The 20,184-nt window shown below is 44.4% G+C and overlaps 1 protein-coding gene across 1 annotated transcript in view; it reads right to left on the bottom strand.

Moving 5' to 3' along the window:
* Positions 1–8,575, bottom strand: part of rnf126 (ring finger protein 126) — a 53,726-nt gene extending 45,151 nt beyond the window's left edge. Inside the window, exon 1 of the mRNA XM_055658898.1 lies at positions 8,432–8,575. Within this exon, the coding sequence (XP_055514873.1) occupies positions 8,432–8,503 (72 nt within the window). The 5' untranslated portion in view covers positions 8,504–8,575. The remainder of the gene's footprint in view (positions 1–8,431) is intronic.
* Between the last annotated feature and the right edge of the window lie 11,609 nt (positions 8,576–20,184).

Raw genomic sequence — 20,184 nt, 5'->3', positions numbered from 1 at the left:
TCCCGTGTGCTTCGCCCACCGATGCCGATCGCCCAACAGTCCCTGGTGCCCAAGTTCCTTCAGCCTGCCGCCGTCCAGCAACGGATTGCCCACAAGCATGAGGTACAGCGCCGCTCTCACGACAAGTCCTGCCGCCCGCTCTCGCCACTACTGCCTGGCCAGGTCGTCCGCATGCAGACAGCCACCGGATTCTCCCGACTCGCAACCGTTGTTGGTGTGGACGACTCCCCGAGATCTTACCTGGTGGACTTTGATGGAACTGTCTACCGTCGGAACCGCCGGCACCTGTTGGCCGTTAACGAGCCGCAGCCTCCTCCTGCGGATCCTTATGCTCCTCCGTTGCACTTCAAGCCTGTCATTACTAATTACCCCACAGCTCCCTGCATGCCCCGGTCAGTTCGCTTGCCGCGTTCTCCTCCTTCTGTGCCTCCTGGTTTTGGGCAGATGATTTCTTCCCCTGCTCGTTCCCCTTCTCCTCCGTCTCTTCCTCCTGGATCACCAGTGCCGGATGGGTCGCCTCCCGCATTCCCGGTTGGGTCTCCACCTGCTTTCTCCTTCCCGTCTGCTGCTGCTCCGCCTCCTCTTCTGTCTGGTGGGGAGGGTGATGGTGCTATACGCACACGCTCGGGTCGGGTTGTCAAACCTCCTGTCCGCTACGGTGATTTCGCCTGAATTTGCATGTGTTGTATAATCACACTGCCACTGTTCTAACTTCAATTTTAGATTTCTAAGGGAAAGGATGTAGATGGTTTATGCATGCAACCTATAATGTAGCTACCTCAATACCACTAACCACTCCTTAGTCATCTCAGTATAACTGTGATATCCTCCCCTTGCTCATCCCTTGGTTCCAGTACGCCTGAAGACTAGATGCAGTCAGTACTGGGATGTGCTTCACATGTGTCTTTTTTATTAAATACTCAGTAAAGTTACAGTGTGTCAGACTTGGCTTCTTTACAGGGCCTGTCCCACTTAAGCTATTTTTTAGGCAACTACAGGTGACTAGGTTGTCGCTACATGGTCGCCGCCGGCGGGTGTCGCCTGTATGGTCGTGAGTAGTCTCCTCAATCGACCAAAAAGACAGCGTCTTTCTGGTCGCCGCTGGATTTTCAACATGTTCAAACATTTTCGGCGACAATCGGAGACAGTGGGTTGACGCCAATGAGCGTAGCTTGACTTCTCCTGACGTAGGTGCTATCGTTGGTTGTCGCCAGGTGACATAGATTGTCGCCCGTCCTGACTTCGGAGAATTCCATTGGAGACTATTTACGTCGACCTACGTCAACCGGTGACAGAGTTGTCTTCAGTTGTCGCCGACAGGGTGGTAGTTTGTCGCGAGTGGACGTAGGTTAACTTCGGTTGTCGTGCGTTGTCGCCTGTATGGTTGTAGGTTGATATAGGTGTGGTCGAAGGTGGACGTCCAAATGGATCGCCTGTTGTCGGTAGCTTGCCGTAACTTGATGTCGACTAGGTGGTAGGTTGTTGTAGCTTGTCGTAGACAATGTCGTAGACAATGTCGTAGGAGGGGTCCAGTCGCCGGTTTTTCGGCAACTTGCTACAACTATGACAGTCGCCGGCAATCACCTAAAAAAATCGCCTGTGGGACAGGCCCTTAATTGATAGGGGAAGGATGGTGGTGTCGGGATGCTTCAGTCTGGACAGGATTCAGATTAAATCGAGACCAAGGTTTTAATACAATACCTTCTGCATACTTAAAATAACTTGAAACAATTCAATAATTTGCACAATTCCTTATCAAATCTGCAGCATTTTCACGCATAACATTCAATTTCATAATGTATTTTGGTGCTATTCTCAAATTTTGGGAATTCTTTACAACAAGTGAACATAATTATCACAGTCCCAGTCACAAGCTTTACTGGTAAAATCACAATACAACAAAGGGAGAATAATTCTCTACAAAAACAGATATAATTTAAACAAAGAAATACAATGAAAGAATGGGCCTTGGAGCCTGATTGTCAAATGAACACGGGTTAGGAATACATACAGAAAAACACATTTTCCAAACCAAAAATCCAGATTTTCTTTTTTAAAGAAACACCAGAATGCATCATGTGTGGGCATTGCAACTGTATTAATAGAACCAATTCAATGGGGGAATGAACATCATTTCATGTGCACCTGTAGCCTTGTCCACCAGGACTGCCACAATCATGGCAACACTACCACTGGAATTATGTAAGTTTAAGCATGGAGATTTTAAAAACAAAAGCAAATCATTTAGAAACAAAATCAAATATGATTACTGCACACCTGTAGTTAGTTCCCACAGGAAATAAAATACAGACATAAATTTTGTGATGATGTGGTAAGAATCTGTTGAACATCAAGTTCTAATACACTCTCAAACCATATTGGATTTTATTTTACGGATCAAAGAGTTGTTAAAGTGTTATAACTCGCCCGTGTTATTATTTGTGCTTTACACCAGCAAACTCCAATCCTATTTTATCAAAGACCAACCACAAGTCCTTCTATTCTTTACTTCCTCATAGTCCAGCTTTCCCCTTAAAATTGTAACTATTACAACTGAAACCAAAGGTGCATTGATCTCTTTATAATCTCTAATTTTAATGCAAACTATTTTGAAACATGCAAGTGGAAGCATTTGCAAATGTCAAGATGGTATTCAATGAATTGTAGCTCAATATTGCCAGGAACAAAACAGAATTAAGCAACAGCAAAACAGGGAAAATCAGTCACATGCTCGGAGTTGGCACTTTCCAGAGAATAGCATGGAACTCCCACGAGAACTCTCTTGAATCTTTCACAAGCACAGACCACAGCACGACAAAATAAATAAAATTGACTTGCATACAGCACCTTTCTCAACCTCAGGTCCTTCCAAGGAACATTGCAGCCAATTTATGGACAGCAAGTGTTGGAGCATGGAAATGCAGATGCTGGTTTAAACCAAAGATAGACACAAAATGCTAGAGTAACTCAGCGGGATAGGCAGCATCTCTGGATAGAAGGAATGGGCGATGTTTCGGGTCGAGACCCTTCTTCGGACTGAGTCAGAGGAGAAGGAGATACAGAGATAAGGAAGTGTAAGGTGTGAAAATGAGCCAAAAGGGGTGAAGTTCAAGGAAAATGTAGATTAGATCATTGTTGATCAAAAAAGGTAACAAAACAAACAGAGATAAAATTTAAACAAGGACAATCAGACTAGTTGGAGAACTGGGAACGAGGGAGGGATCGAGAGAGCGGGAAGGCAAAGGTTACTTGAAGTTAGAGAAATCAACTAAAGATATAGGGACAGGTGTTGCATCTCCTGCAGTTGCATGGGAAAATACCCGGGGAGGGTACTTTCCCACCCAAATCACCCCTTCCCCCAGGTATTTTCCCCTGATGGAGTCAAAAGGCTACATTTCATTAGATTAAGCGGCATGGTGGTGGTGCAGCAGTAGAGTTGCTGCCTCAGAGAGCCAGAGACTTAGGTTCGAGCCTGACTGCCGGTGCTGTCTGTACGGAGTTTGTATGTAATTCCCGTGACCGCGTGGGTTTTCTCCGGGACTCCAATTTCCTCCCTCCCACACTCCAAAGACGAAAAGGTTTGTAGGTTAATTAGCATTGGTAAAATATATTGTCCTAGTGCGTAGGATAGTGCTAGCGTACACAGATTGCTGGTTGGCGCAGACTCGGTGAGCTGAAGGGCCTGTTTCCACACTGTATATCTTGAGTAAACTAAAGTAAAATTTCTTCTGCCTCCATAAGTTGTACAGTACTTCAATGGAAAGGAAACCAAAAATAATTACTCACATTTCAGCAAGTAAATTTCATCCCACTACCTACCAAGACAGAACAATAAAGCAACCACTGGGAACACTGACTGACTTTCATGTCACTATCTGAAGTGACTGCAGTCATTACCCATGTTAGTCATCGAGACCGAATGTTCTAGAATGTGGAAAAAGTCCAACTACAAACTGAAACAGAAAGCTAAAAAAAAATTTGGCAATGACTGTTCATTATGTGGGTCAACAGTCACATTTTATGTTCAAATAAAGGTATTGAGTTCAGCAACATAAATTTTTTTAATGGCAAATCATCGTTAAATTCTTTACCCGATGCCCTGGATTACGCCTTTTTATGTTTAATCAAAGGGACTGATTTTCATTGCAAAGGGAGGATTATCCTCCCTTCATGATCACTTTACCGAGAAAAAAATCTGTATCACCCTCTTAGACCCAAAACATTCCCTTAAATTCCTACGGTCACTCCAGGAACCTGACTGCCACCATTAGACGTGCTCTGTAGAAAAAGGTACGAAATAGGAAAGGATTTTTTTTTGACAATGTCATTCCTACTTCCTCGATTTAATTAGGTGCCACTAGGTGGCGCTTGCAGAAATTCTGAAGCGAGACAGCTGCCAGATTGTGCTCCAACTAAACAGTGGCACAAGTCGTTCATTCACTTCCTTGAATGGAAAAAAAACTGAGATCCTTCCATATTAAGCACATTATATAACAAACATATTATTGCAGGATGAGATGAAATGCAAAATGATATAGTTAGCATCAGAGAAAAAGAAAGCAGAAACAGGTCCATCAACCCACTGAGTCTATGCCGACCTTGAACCACCTACAGTGCATTGAGAAAGTATTCAGACCCCTTCACCTTTTCCACATTTAGTTACGTTACAGCCTTATTCTAAAATGGATTAAATTCATTTTTTTTTATCAGCAATCTACACACAATAGCCCACAATAAAAAAAGTGAAATCAGGTGTTTAGAAATGTTTGCAAAATTATTAAAAATAAATAACTGTAATATCACATTTACATAAGTATTCAGACCCTTTACTCAGTACTTTATTGAGGCACCTTTGGCAGTGATTACAGCCTCAAGTCTTCTTGGGTATGATGCTACAAGCTTGGCACACCTGTGTTTGGATAATTTCTCTCATTCTTCTCTGCAGATCCTCTCAAGCTCTGTCAGGTTGGATGGGGAGTGTTGATGCACAGCTATTTTCAGGTCCCTCCAGAGATATTCAATCGGGTTCAAGTCCGGGCTTTGGTGGGGCCACTTAAGGACATTCACAGACTTGTCACAAAGCCACTCCTGCGTTGTCTTGGCTGTGAGCTTTGGGTCGTTGTCCTGTTGGAAGGTAACCTCTGCCCCAGTCTGAGGTCCTGAACGCTCTGGAGCAGGTTTTCATCAAGGATCTTTCTGTACTTTGCTCCGTTCATCTTTCCCTCGACCCTGACTAGTCTCCCAGTTCCTGCTGCTGAAAAATATCCCCACAGCATGATGCTGCCACCACCATGCTTCACTGTAGGTATGGTATTGGCCAGGTGTTGAGCGGTGCCTGGTTTCCTCCAGACGTGACACTTGGCATTCAGGCCAAAGAGTTCAATCTTGGTTTCATCAGGCCAGGGAATCTTGTTTAGGTGCCTTTTGGCAAACTCCAAGCGGGCTGTCATGTGCCTTTTACTGAGGAGTGGCTTCTGTCTGGCCACTCTACAATAAAGGCCTGATTGGTGGAGTGCTGCAGATATAGTTGTCCTTCTGGAAGTTTCTCCCATCTCCACAGAGGAACTCTGGAGCTCTGTCAGAGTGACCATCGGGTTCTTGGTCACCTCCCTGACCAAGGCCCTTCTCCCCTGATTGCTCAGTTTGGCCAGGTGGCCAGCTCTATGAAGAGTCCTGATGGTTTCAAAGTTCTTCTATTTAAGAATGACGGAGGCCACTGTGCTCTTCGGGACCTGCAATGCTGCAAAAAATGTTTTATACCCTTCCCCAGATCTGTGTCTCAACACAATCCTGTCTCGGAGGTCTACAGACAATCCCTTCGGCTTCATGGCTTGGTTTTTGCTCTGACATGCACAGTCAACTGTGGGACCATATATAGACAGGTGTGTGCCTTTCCAAATCATGTACAATCAATTTAATTTACTACTTGTGGACTCCAATCAAGTTGTAGAAACGTCTCAAGGATAATCAATGGAAACAGGATGCACCGAAGCTCAATTTTGAGAGTCACAGCAAAGGGTCTGAATACTTATGTAAATGTGATATTTCAGTTATTTCTTTTTCATTACTTTGCAAACATTTTAAACACCTGCTTTCGCTTTTATATTATGAGGTATTGTGTATAGTTTGATGATTAAAAAATGACTGTAATCAATTTTAGAATAAGGCTGTAATGTACCAAAATGTGGAAAACGTGAAGGGGTCTGAATACTTTCTCAATGCACTGTAGGTACACTATTCCCACATGAATCCTAATGTATTTATTCTCTCCACTTTCTCAATAACTTCCACAAAATTTTACCACTCATCTACCCACCGAAGCAATTTACGGCAACCAATTAACCTTGCATCTTTGGAATACGGGAGGATACTAGCAGACCAAGAGGAAACACACAACCACAGGGAGAACATGCAAACTCTGCACTGACAGTACCCAATTCTCTGGTGCTGCAAGAGAGAATTTCTACTTTGGCCATTGTGCCACTTCATCTAATCATGTGCTTTTGCACAGCTAACAATTGACATTATACTAAAATGTAATACATTTAGTGAAATCAATACAAATTAGCCAACTTTATAGTTCTGCTGGAAATAAAGATACTTCTTGCAACCTGTATTTGTTTTAAATTGATTGTAATTATTTTGTATCCTTCGCAGTTCTGATGAAGATTGTTCAACCTGAAACATTAACGTTGGTTCTCTTCCCACAGATACTGTGTGATCTGTTGAGTGTTTCCAGCATCTCGAGTTTACTATCCGTGCTGAGCAAACCCATCATTCTCTTTCCCATCAAAGTAATCTCTCTTGCACTGTCGATTTCCCTTATGAAAGCAGTAATTGATTTTGTTTCCATGACAATGACAACTAATGAATTATAGAATATAACTACTTGTCAAGCAAATATGTTTTTCTCACATCAACTTTACTATTTTTATTCATTTGTGGGATTCAGGCTTTGCAGGTTGAACCAGCATTTAGTTGCCCTTGAGAAAGTGGTGGTGAGCACCTTTCATGAACTATCACTGTCCTTGAGGTGTGAATAAATTGTCTAGAAACTTTAAACCTGTAGTTATGTTTCTATGTGAAATTTCCAATACAATGTTTTGTCTTTACATTAAGATTTATTCTCCAATCTGGAGGAATAGGAGGAAAGTAGACAAATCAAAAAAAAAATTGAACCTAGAGGTATGTTTCTTCCAGATCTCCAATACAGTATTTCACTTTTTACATTATTATTTTGTTTTCCCCAATATCAAGGTTGAGGAGGAAAATGGGGAAATTGGAAAATTTAAACATAGAATAATGTTTCGGAGAGATTTCTAATACAGTATTTTGAATTTTACATTATTATTTTGTTTTCTCCATTCTCGAAAATGGACAAAGAAAATTTAAACCTGGAGAGGTTTCTGTATGAGATTCCCAATTAATTTTGCTTTATAAGTTACAAATGAACACAACAATGATTTGGTTTAAATCAGGAGCTGTCAAATGTGGTCTGAAGAAGGGTCTCGACCCGAAACGTCACCAATTCATTCTATCCAGAGATGCTGTCTGTCCCGCTGAGTTACTCCATCATTTTGTGTCTATTTTCAAAATTTAAAGACAAGAAAATACTGGGATTGTTTCGATGAGCCAGCAAGCATGGAAAGAGAAACATTAACATCTCAGGTCAGTAGCCTTTTGTCATTTTGTTTGTCTACACACTTTCTAAGTTCTACACACTGTCCAAGTGCTTATGTTTAGTGATACGTGTACTGAACTGTATACACAACTGAATGTCATTGTACATGTGAGAAATAAAGAATCATACCATACTTTGGAGAGGTGGTGGGGGGGGGGTCTAGTCTCTGTCTAGGGAGGAACTACAGACGATGGTTTAAACCGAAGACAGACACAAAATGCTGGAGTAACTGAGCGGGAAAGGCAGCATCTCTGGAGAGATGAGATGGAATGGTATGAAGATGGGTCTCGACCGGAAACGTCATCCGTTCCTTCTCTCTCCGGAGATGCTGCTGCCTGTCCCGCTCAGTTACTCCAGCATTTTGTGGCTTCTCTTCTCTCAATGTCTCTGTCAGGCATTGGTAGCCCGCGCATGCTTGGTGTAGGGCGGGTGGACACTTTGTGGCAGGCGGGCGGGCGGAGGCGCCTGCGCGGTGTAGGTGGCTCATTATGTGGCAGGCGGGCGGGCGGGCGGAGGCGCCTGCGTGGTGCCGGTGAACGGCGGCTCACTATGTGGCAGGCAGGCGGACGCTATCGGGCAGCGGCTCGGCTGCGGGCCCGGCTTCGTGTTACCCAGGAACGAAGGAAGGAAGGAAGGCGCTCGCCTGCCGCTCACGCCCGTACCCCGGTCAGTCGGCCGGCGGGTCCCCGTTGGGCGCCCGCCGCGGCGCTTTGAGGGTGAGGAGAGGGAAGGGGGAGAAGGTTGACTCACCGGCAGGCGGGGGAGAATCTCGGCCGAGCAGCGGTGGCAGAAGTAGCGCGGCTGTGAGGAAGCCTCCGCCATATTCACGTAGGTCGGCCACAGTGACGTATAGTACGGGTGCCCGTGCGCGTCAGCGTGTGACTTCACACGCCCAAATTGTGACGCGCCTTCAGTCTGTCAGTGTGCAGGAAGGAACTGCAGGTGCTGCTGCCTCAACCTCAACCTCAGCTTCACACCAAGGACACACACACACACACCAAATGCTGGAGTCAACTCAGGCAGCATCAGCTTGAACAGAGATTTACGAGGATGGTGCCAGGACTAGAAGGTGTGAGCTGAGCTAAAGGGAGAGGTTAAGTAGGCTGGGTCTCTATTCCTTGGAGCACAGGAGGATGAGGGGTGATCTTATAGAGGTCTACAAAATCATGAGAGGAACAGATCGGTTAGATGCACAGAGTCTCTTGCCCGGAGTAGGTGAATCGAGGACCAGAGGACATAGATTTAAGGTGAAGGGGAAAAAATTTAATAGGAATCGGAGGAGTAACTTTTTCACACAAAGGGTGGCGGGTGTATGGAACAAGCTGCTAGAGGAGGTAGTTGAGGCTGGGACTATCCCAACGTTTAAGAAACAGTTAAACAGGTACATGGATAGGACAGGTTTGGAGGGATATGGACCAAGCGCAGGCAGGTGGGACTAGTGTAGCTGGGACATGTTGGCCAGTGTGGGCAAGGGCTGAAGGGCCTGTTTCCACGCTGTATCACTCTATGACTAAGACTCTGGAAAACATGGATAGGCACAAAATGCATCTCATTTAAACTTACGGAATAATGAAAGGCATAGATAGTGTAGATGTGGAAAGGATGTTTCCACTGGCGGGAGAGTCTAGGACCAGAGGTGATAGCCTCAGAATTAAAGGTCGCTCTTTTAAAAAGATGTGGAGGATCTTCTTTAGTCAGAGGGTAGTTAATCTGTGGAACATTGCCACAGAGGGCATGGGAGGCTGTCAGTGGATATTTTTAAGGCAGAGATAGACAGATTCTTGATTAAAACGGTTGTCGATGGTTATGGGGACTAGGCAGGAAAAGGGATTAGGAGGCAGAGATTAGCCATGGCGGAATATGGGCTGAATGGCCTAATTCTACTCCTATAACATGTGGACTTGTGAAAATGCTGGAGTAACTCAGTGGGTTAGGCGGCATCTCTGGCAAACATGGACAGACACAAAGTGCTGGAGTAAACTCGGGCAGTATCTCTGGAAAACATGGATAGGCACAGAATGCTGGAGCAACAGGCACAGAATGCTGGAATAACTCGGGCACCATCTATGTAAAACAAGGAAAAGCAGAGAAGGCTGGAGTAACTCAGGCAGCATCTTTGAAGAAAAGGACTAGGTGACGTTCTGGGTCGTGACTCTTCAAACAGAGTCTGGGGAAAGGGAAACTAGAGGGTTGAAAAGTCCACAAGTTATAGGAGTCGAATCAGGCCAATCGGCCCATTGAGTATACTCTGCCATTCAATCATGGCCTTCTCCCCATAACCCTTGATACCTATTCTAATCAAGAATTTGTTTTATCTCCACTCTTTGCCTTTCATTATTCAGACTAACTTAGGCAGCATCTCTAAAACATGGATGGTCACAAAATGCTGGAGTAACTCAGACAGCATCTCTGGAAAACATGGATAGACACAAAACGCTGGAGTAATCTGTAGAAAGGAATTGCAAATGCTGGTTAAATCCGAAGATGGACGCAAAATGCTGGAGTAACTCAGTGAGACAGGCACAATCTCTGGAGAGAAAGAATAGGTGATATTTAGGGCCGAGACCATTCTTCAGACTGAGAGTCAAAGGAGAGGGAGACTGAAAATGTTCAGAACAAATCTGAGCCAATGTGTAGAAATGAACTAAAGGCTAGAGTAACCCAGGCAGCATCTCTGGAAAACATGAACAGGCACAAATTGCTGGAGTAACTTAGGCCGCATCTCCAGAGAAAAGGAATAGGTGACGTTTCGGGTCGAGACCCTTCTTCAGACTGTCAGGGACTGAAGGAATCTAGAGGGATGAAAAGAACCAATGTCAGACGTCAAGTGTTTTATTGTCAAATAAGTGATAGGAGCAGAATCAGGCCATTTAACCCATTAAGTCTACTCCCCCATTCTACTCCCCCATTCAATCATGGCTGATCTATCTCTCCCTCCTAACCCCATTCTGCCTTCTCCTTACAACATCTGACACTTTTACTAATCAAAAATCTATCTACAGGAATCTCTACCTTAAAGATATCCATTGACTGGCCTTCAACAGCATTCTGTGGTTATGAATTCCACAGATTCACCACCCTCTGACTAAAGAAATTCCTCCTCATCACTTTCCTAAAGGAAAGTCCTTTAATTCTGAGGCAATGACTTTTGTCCCAGTTAGAACAATGAAATTCTTACTTGCAGCAGCAGAACAGAATATGTACACAAAGTACACTGTAAACAATATAATAAACAAGAAAAAAAGTTCAGTGTATGTTTATATACATATACACACATAAGCATACGTACATATATTTCTGCTAGTTTCATTGTTTGCAATCATATTTCCCTTCGTTATTACCTCTTCATTGTGGGCTCCACCTTTCCTTGGTCACCACTGCTGGCTCAGATTTGTTCTGAGCCTTTTCATACCTTCCCCCCTGACAGCCAGTCTGAAGAAAGGTCTCAACCCAAAACGTCACTCATTCTTTCTCTCCAGAGATGCTATCTGGCCCGTTGAGTTACTCCAGCATTTTGTGTCTATCTTCAATCTGTCAATCGCATGCTGGTGCTTGCAGTGTAGGTCTGGGTCATTGTAATGCAGACACACACTGCAGTTCCTTCTTTCCACAATTTGACTGCTCCACTGTTAAATTTCCTCAAGGTATGCCTATAGGCAATAGACAATAGGTACAGGAGTAGGCCATTCGGCCCTGCGAGCCAGCGCTGCCATTCAATGTGATCTTAGCTGATCATCCCCAACTAGTACCCCGTTCCTGCCTTCTCCCCATATCCCCGTCTCCGCTATCTTTAAGAGCCCTATCTAGCTCTCTCTTGAAAGTATCCAGCGAACCGGCCTCCACTTGAGGCAGAGAATTTCACAGACTCACAACTCTCTGTGTAAAAAAGTTTTTCCTCATCTCCATTCTAAATGGCTTACCCCTTATTCTTAAACTGTGGCCACTGGTTCTGGACTCCCCAACGTCGGGAACATGTTTCCTGCCTCTAGCGTGCCCAAACCATTTATAATCTTATATGTTTCAATAAGATACCCTTTCATCCTTCTAAATTCCAGAGTATACAAACCCAGCCGCTCCATTCTCTCAGCATATGACAGGCCCGCCATCCCGGGAATTAACCTTGTGAACCTATGCTGCACTCCCTCAATAGCAAGAATGTCCTTCCTCAAATTAGGGGACCAAAACTGCACACAATCCTCCAGGTGTGGTCTCACTCGGGCCCTGTACAACTGCAGAAGGACCTCTTTGCTCCTATACTCAACTACTCTTGTTATGAAGGCCGACATGCCATTCGCTTTCTTCACTGCCTGCTGTACCTGCATGCTTACTTTCATTGACTGATGAACAAGGACCCCCAGATCCCATTGTACTTCCCCCTTTCCCAACTTGACATCATTTAGATAATAATTTGTAGACAATAAGTTTTCCTCTCTCACGGGAGTTGCTCCCCCTTCAGTGATTTATTCTGCTTTATCACCCACCATATCTATATCCTAATCTATATCCTAGCATAGGTTTCAAGTAGAGTTCAGACCCGAAAAGTCACCTATTCCTGTTTTCCATGATGCGGCCTGACCTGCTGAATTACTCCAGCATTTTGTGTCTATCTTTGGTTTAAACCAGTACCTTGTGCAGGAAAGAACAGCAGATGCAGGTTTATACCGAAAATGGATGTGAAATGCTGGAATAACTCAGTGGGTCAGGCAGCATCCCTGGAGAAAAGGAATAGGTGAAATATTATTTCATACGCCAATTGTGCTGTGCCTTTGACCCGTCAATCAGCGGCTGGAGCTTATAGAGCGTGTTTGGGTCATTGCAATGCAGACGCACACTGCAGTTCCTTCTTTCCACATTTTGACTGCTCTACTGTGAAATCTCAAGGTATGTCTACTTTCAGAAGCTGTAATATAATGATAGTGTATATATTACGACATGTCTCAGACACAACACAAGACACCTCAAACCCCGTTCGGCTCTTCAATTACTTCTAGCCCTCCCACTTTCTCATGTTTACTAAGCAAGGTCTCGACCCAAAACGTCACTCATTCCTTCTCTCCAGAGGTGCTGCCTGTCCTGCTGAATTACTCCAGCATTTTTTGTCCACCTTCGGTACAAATCAGCATCTGCAGTTCCTTCCTACACACTTAACTCTTGCATTGTGTATTACGCAAATCAGTCTTGGTCCAACAGCGGTCTGTCCGAATTAAGACCACAGCAAGATATTTCCAACTAATTAATGTTCTTTTCAGATAGACACCAGTTGCTGGAGTAACTCAGTGGGTCAAGCAGCATCTCTGGAGAAAAGGAATAGGCGACATTTTCGGTTCAAGACCTTTCTTCAGACTGAGAATCAGGGGAAAGGGAAACGTGAGATATAAAAAGAATAAAGATAGATAAAATGAATGAAAGATGTGCAAAAGAACAAATCAAAGCCAACAACAATGATCAAGGAAAGGAGGAGCCCACAATGGTCTGTTGTTAGCTGTGGGGAGGGTGATAATGAGTGGTACAGACAGTAAAACTCAGCATTACGACATTGAAACTAGTACGATGACTGGGGTGGGGGAGGGACGGAGAGAGAGGGGATGCAAGGGTTACTTGAAGTTAGAGAAATTAACATTACTGAAGAAGTTCTCTCTTAAAGGGAGTTCTGTGAGGCCCTCTCTCACTGTTCCCGCTCTGTGATTTCTGCTGCTCTCCTGCTCACTCACCACCACCCCCCTGCCTTTTCCCACCTATTACCTATCATCAGTTTGAAGAAGGGTTACAACCTGAAACGTTGCCTATCCATGTTCTTCAGGGATTCTGCCTAACCTGCTGAGTTACTCCAACATTTTGTGTCTATCTTTGGTATAAACCAGCACCTGAACTTCCTTGTGTAGGAACGAACTGCAGATGCTGGTTTATACCCAAGATAGACACAAAATGCTGGAGTAACTCAATGGGTCGGACAGAATCCCTAGAGAAAAAGAATAGGAACCCTTCTTCAGACCGGATGTTCCTTGTTATTCCACCTATTCACTTCCTGATTGGGAGCTGCAAGGCTTATGAGCAAAACCAACTCAACAGGATAGTGAAGACAGCCAGCAGGATCATTGGTGCCCTACTCCCTTTCCTGTTGGAGATCTATAAGAAGCGGAGCATCAGCCATCTCCATTATCAAGGACCCCTATCATCCATCACACCACATCTTCTCCATTCTGCCATCTGGGAAGAGGTACAGGAGCATCAGCTGCAAAACCAGCAGGATGCTACATAGCTTCTTTCCACAGGCAATATGACTGGTTAACGGACTGTGTCCCCTCCCCATATATCATACACCAACACATCTAACCTCGCCCATACTTTGACAGCTTGGCACCTGTCAAAGCAAAGCTACTGTTCGGTCTGAATGTCTGTTTTTATTTCAATTTTTAGGCCTATTTTAGATATGGTAATTTTAATTTTTAAAGCTATATGTATTTATTCTGTTTCTATTAACCGCACTGGTGGGAACTGATTGAGAAACAATTTTTTCATTTCATCTGTGTATGTAAGTACTCATTTAAAATGATATTAAAGTAAATACTGAATACTGAATACTATTACCTGCTGGGCATTGTCCTGCCTTTCCTCTCTCCCAGCTCCCCTTATCCCACCACGATCAGTTCGAAGAAGGGTCCTGGCCTGAAACATCACCTATTCATGTTCTCCAGGGATGACGCCTGACCCACTGAGTTACTCCAACACTTTATTTTTAAACACAAGAAAGTGCAGGTGCTGCGATCTTGAGTACAACACAGTGTTGGAGTAACTCAACGGGTCAGACAGCATCTCCAAGAGCGTGTGTCAATAGTGTCTCTTTTTGTTATAAGTACCAAAATGAAACAAAGAAATCCATACTAGCGGCAGCAGCAACACAACAGGTTTGTAAACACAGGAGAATACAATAAACAAATAAAGAAAAGCACAATTAAAAAAAATTCAATATAATGCAACGGTAAAAGTTCCTTGTGCAACCCATGCAGTTTGTAGTCCAGAGTTTATTTGGAGTTTGTAGCGTTCAGTAACCTGATGGTTATCGGGAAGAAGCTGGTACTGAACCTGAACATTATGGTTTTCTGACTCCTAAACCTTCTTCCCGATGCAGGAAGCCTATCCATTCCTTCAGTGGAACACTAGTTCACGATGTTCACACTACATTGTCTCTCTCCTTTGATACCCTTGCAATTTAACCCTTTATTGTGGAAAGTTACATTCCACGCTTACTACCCGGATGTTTTGCAAAAAATAATGATAACGGTCAGGCGGCATCTATGGTCGGAGAAGCAGAAGTAATGTAGCAAATGGTGGAACTTGAAACACAAAGGAGATGCAGGTAGTTTCTGTTATGACACGTGTCTCCACAACATGAATTTAATCATTGAATTAGAAAGCATTATTTCTATTACATGGCACTACTTGGTTATAATGCCATTTTGATGGGGAACTGGAGACCCTATTAAAAGTTACTTTGGAAATTGGTAAGAGGAAAGAAAACTGTCTAGGGAAAAAAAAACTTTCCACGTAAACACCCTGCAGTAATCAGATCAGATACCATTGTTTCTCAAAGACCCAGTCAGCCTAACAAGTGTGGTAGGAAAGTTACTGGTGAGGACTCTGAAGGACAAGATATAATGCATTTGAAAAAACGGGAGGTAGTTAGGATAGACAGCATGGTTTTATGTGGGAGATTACGTCTTACAAATTTGATTACGATATTTGAAGAGCTATCCAAGAAGGATGATGAGGGCAATGCCATTGACGTAGTCTATATGAATGTCAAAAAGGCCTTTGACAAAGCTCTGCATGCAGGCTGCACTGGATGGATAGATTCAGGGAGAGCTAGCTAACTGGATACAGAATTGGCTTCATTGTAAGAAGCAAAGGCTGGTATTGGAAGGTTGTTTTTCGGACTGAAGTCCTGTCTACCTGTGGTGTGCCTCAGGTATTGGTGCTTGGCCCATTGCAGCTTGTCATCTACTTCAACAATTTGGATAAAAATGTACATGGCATGATTAGTACGTTTGCAGATGACACTAAATTGGGTGGTGTTGTGGGCAGTGAAGATTGTTGTCAAGAATTACAGCAAGATTGTGAGATTCAGATTCACATTTTTTGTCACATACACCAATTAAGGTACAATTGTCTCCTCCCATCCCCCAGCCCTCGGGCTCCTCCTCATTTTTCCTTTCTTCTCCCCACCCCCCTTCCTCCATCAGTGTGAAGAAGGGTTTTGGCCTGAAACGTTGCCTATTTCCTTTGCTCCATAGATGCTGCTGCACCCGCTGAGTTTCTCCAGCATTTTAGTGTACCTTCGATTTTCCAGCATCTGCAGTTCCTTCTTAAACACAAGGTCCAGTGCTATTTGAGTTACCATGCAGCCATACAATTAAAAGAACACAACACAATTAAAAAGAATGATAGAACTTAACATAAACATCCACCACAATGATAACTGTGATGGAAGGCAATAAAGTTCAGTCAGTCTTCCTCCTTTTGATCATCCATGTTTGGGGCCTTGACCCTCTGCAGTCGCCGCTACAGACGGCCCGATTTACAAGCCCTCTCGTCAGGATGATCGAAGCTCTGACGTCGGGACGGATGGAACCCACTCCACGGCTTGGCATGCCCAAACCAGCAATTTTCTTACCAGAGACTTCTCGATGTTATAGGCCGCAGGCAGGCCAGCGGTCAGAGCTCTTCTTAAGCGATCCCCGGCAAGGGATCCCTGGCTCCGGGATGGTAAAGTCCTCTCCACGCCTGCTGCTAGAAGCTCTGCAGACCGCGACTTCACAATGTTAAAGTCAACAGGCCGGCAGTCAGAGCTTTTCTTCTGGCTCCGCGATGTTAAAGTCCATGCCGTGCCTGCTGCTTTAGCTCTGGGCCAGTCTCAGCGGAGAGGCTGCACCAATCCAAGTTGTTAGGCTGTGAGGGAGGGCGAAAATGCGACTAAGAGATAAGTCGCATCTTCACCGAGGTAAGTGACTGGAAACAGTTTCCCCCTTCCCCCCGCACCATCACCAAAAACATACCAAGAGACATTAACACATACATTTAGACATACTAAAAAAACAAAAAAAGTCGAAATGACTGACGAACTGCTTGCGAGGCGTTGACGTTTGTGATCAGCTGGGCAAGTGGATTGAGGAATGGTTAATGGCATTTAATGCAGATAAGTGTGCGGTGTTGTATTTTGGGTCAGCTAAACCAAGTCCGGGCCGCTGAGGAGGAGGATGCTCACCGTCGGGGTTCGGCGTCGGCGTTCCACCGGCCCGGCGTGAGGGCCTGAACATCGGGCCACCCAGGGCGGCGACTGCGGGTGCTCAGAAGGCCCCGACCACGGATGAACACGGAGGGGAGGCTGGCAGGACTATGGTGCCATCCTCACCTGGGTGCCATTTATGTTGTGTTGTGGACTTTCTGTGTTTGTGCTTTTTTTGTAATTTAATTTCAATTTTATTTTTAATATGTTTTATTATTTATTTATTATTTTTTATGATTTTATGATACTGCCTGTAAGGGAAATTCATTTCGTTGTCTCAAATTGAGACAATGACAATAAATTTGAATACAATGAATACAATACAAGTCAAACCGAGGAAGGACCTTCACAATGAAAGGTAGGGCCTATGTTATGGAACATAAGAATCTTGCAGTACAGGTACATAGTTCCCTGAACGCAGCATCACAGGTAGATAGCATGCCAAATCAGACTTTGGGTACATTGGTCTTCATCTATCAGGGTAATGAGTTTAGAAGTTGAGATGTTATAATACAGTTGTAAAAGACGTTGGTCAGGTTACATTTGGAGTATCATGTTCAGTTTTGGTCACCCTGCTGCAGGAAAGACCAACACCAATTAATCACCATACTTCCTTGGGTCATTAGTGTATAACCTTTTGGGTATAATATAATAGGCCACATTTGGAGAATAGTGTACAGTTCTGGTCACCCTGCTATAGAAAGCCTGTCATTAAGCTGGAAAGAGTGCAGAGAAGATTTACGAGGATGTTGCCAGGACTCAAAGGCTAGAGCTGTAGGGAGAGGTTCGGCAGGTTAGGACTTTATTCCCTGGAGCGCAAAAGGCTGAGCGGGTGATCATAAAGACAGATATAAAATTATGAAAGGGATAGGCTGAATGGACAGATTTTTTATTCCAGGGTAGGGAATCGAGGAGTCAAGAACTAAGATGAGAGGGGAAAGATTTAATGAAGCCTGAGGGGCAACTTTGCCATATTGAGAATGATGGGTATATGGCACGAGCTGTCAGAGGATGTAGTTGAGCAGGTATAATAACAACATTTGAAAGACATTTGGGCAGGAGTATGGACAAAGTGGTTTAGTGGGAAATGAGCCATATGTGGGCAAAAGGCTCAAGTTTAGATGAGGCATTTTGGTCAGCGTGGACAAGTTGGACGTAAAGATCTCTTTCCAGGCTGTATAACTCCATGACTTAATTGCCTTTCCCCTCCTGAGTTCCTTTGGAATCCTCGCAATCTTCTGTCATTGGAGCCCTCCTCCTTTTTTCGTTGAGTTTTACAGCCTTGAGTTCCTCTTTCTATCTCTTCAATTGTTTGCTAGTCCCATTTAACTCTGCCTGAATGTTGATTTTGAGGATTTTAACACATGGAAGATTCATCATCCATGGGGCTATGTAATAGAAAAGATAGAACAAAATTCAATTTAAAAAGATACATAATTGCACACAGATGACTGGCAATCAGAAGATTGGGCAGAATATTAAAAAAAAATAAAGACAAGGGTAATAATGAAGGGAGGAAGGTGGGGGGGGGGGGATGGGATGGGGTGGGATGGGGGGGATCGATTGAGATAAAGCCAGCCAAAGCTAAAGTGAGTTTTTCTACACGTATTTACAACAACAAAATTAAAGAAGTGAGGGTAGACAAAAATGCTGGAGAAACTCAGCGGGTGCAGCAACATTTATGTAGCTAAGGAAATGGGCAACGTTTCGGACCAAAACCCTTCTTCAGACTGATGGGGGGGGGGGGGGGGGGGTGGGGGGGGGGGGGGGGGGGGGGGGGGGGGGGGGGGGCGGGGAGAAGAAAGGAAAAAGTAGGAGGAGGAGCCCGAAGGCTGAGGGAGAGATAGGAAGGGGAGGAGACAGCAAGGGCTAACAAAATTGGGAGAATTCAATGTTCATGCCCCCAGGATGCAGACCCCCCAAGCGGAATATGAGGTGCTGTTCCTCCAATTTCCGGTGGTGCTCGCTCTGGCCATGGAGGAGACCCAGGACAGAGAGGTCGGATATGGAATGGGAGGGGGAGTTGAAGTGCTGAGCCACTGAGGTCAGGTTGGTTAATGCGGACCGAACGGAGGTGTTCGGTGAAACGATCCCCAAGCCTCCGCTTGGTCTCACCGATATAGATCAGCTGACATCTAGAGCAGCGGATGCAATAGATGAGGTTGGAGGAGATGCAGGTGAACCTCTGTCGCACCTGGAACGACTGCTTGGGTCCTTGAATGGAGTCGAAGGGGGAGGTAATGTGACAAGTGTAGCATCTCTTGCGGTTGCAAGGGAAAGTGCCCAGGGAGGGGGTGGTACGGGAGGGAAGGGAAGAATTAACAAGGGAGTTACGGAGGGAGCGGTCTTTGCGGAAAGCCGACATGGGGGGAGATGGGAAGATGTGGCGAGTGGTGAGGTCACGTTGGAGGTGGCGAAACTGACGGAGGATTACTTGTTGTATGTGACGGCTAGTGGGGTGAAAGGTGAGGACTAGGGGGACTCTGCCCTTGTTGCGAGTGGGGGGATGGGGAGAGGGGGATGTGCAAACAATTGAAGAAAGTGCCCATTAAAGAAGTGAGCATTGGTCCAAGAGAAATTATATCAGGAATATTAATAATGAAAAATATCGAGATGCCAGATGAATTAAACAGACAATTTACAGTACCTTACTCTCTAAATCATGCATTGAAAAGAATGGGGGGGGGGGATGTGATCAACATGGCAGGGATATTGAGCAAATTGGAACTGCGGACTATTATGTGTCTGGGTCCCAATGGACTACATCCTGGGATTGTAGACGTGGCTGGTGAAATGGTTTACACTGATTTTAAGTTTTAAAATTCACTAAATTTGAAGGAGGTATAAGTAGTTTGCAAATACAGCAAAGGTAACTCCATTATTCCAAAGGGCAGGAAATTACAGACCCTTGGGGAAATGGGACATTTGAAAAGTTACTGGTAATTAAGCAAAGTCAATATGATTTTATGGAAGGGAAATTGTGCTTAGCCAATTTATTTTAAATTTTTGGAAGAATTAGCATAGACTTGCATAAATGGGGAACTGGTGGATACGCTGCATTTTTAAATTAAATAAGGCACTTCATAAAATGTCACAACTACGTTTATTACGGAAAATAAAAACTGTTAGTTAAGGAGGTGACATATGACATGCAAAGAAGATTGGCTGGCTCAAAAAAAGCAGGGCTGGCATAAATGGACAGGTTTGGAGGGATATGGAT

This window comes from Leucoraja erinacea, chromosome 29, assembly GCF_028641065.1.
Source record: "Leucoraja erinacea ecotype New England chromosome 29, Leri_hhj_1, whole genome shotgun sequence".
NCBI lineage: Eukaryota > Metazoa > Chordata > Chondrichthyes > Rajiformes > Rajidae > Leucoraja > Leucoraja erinaceus.
Note: the sequence above shows the minus strand (reverse complement) of the source record. Positions and strands in the feature narration are given on the sequence as shown.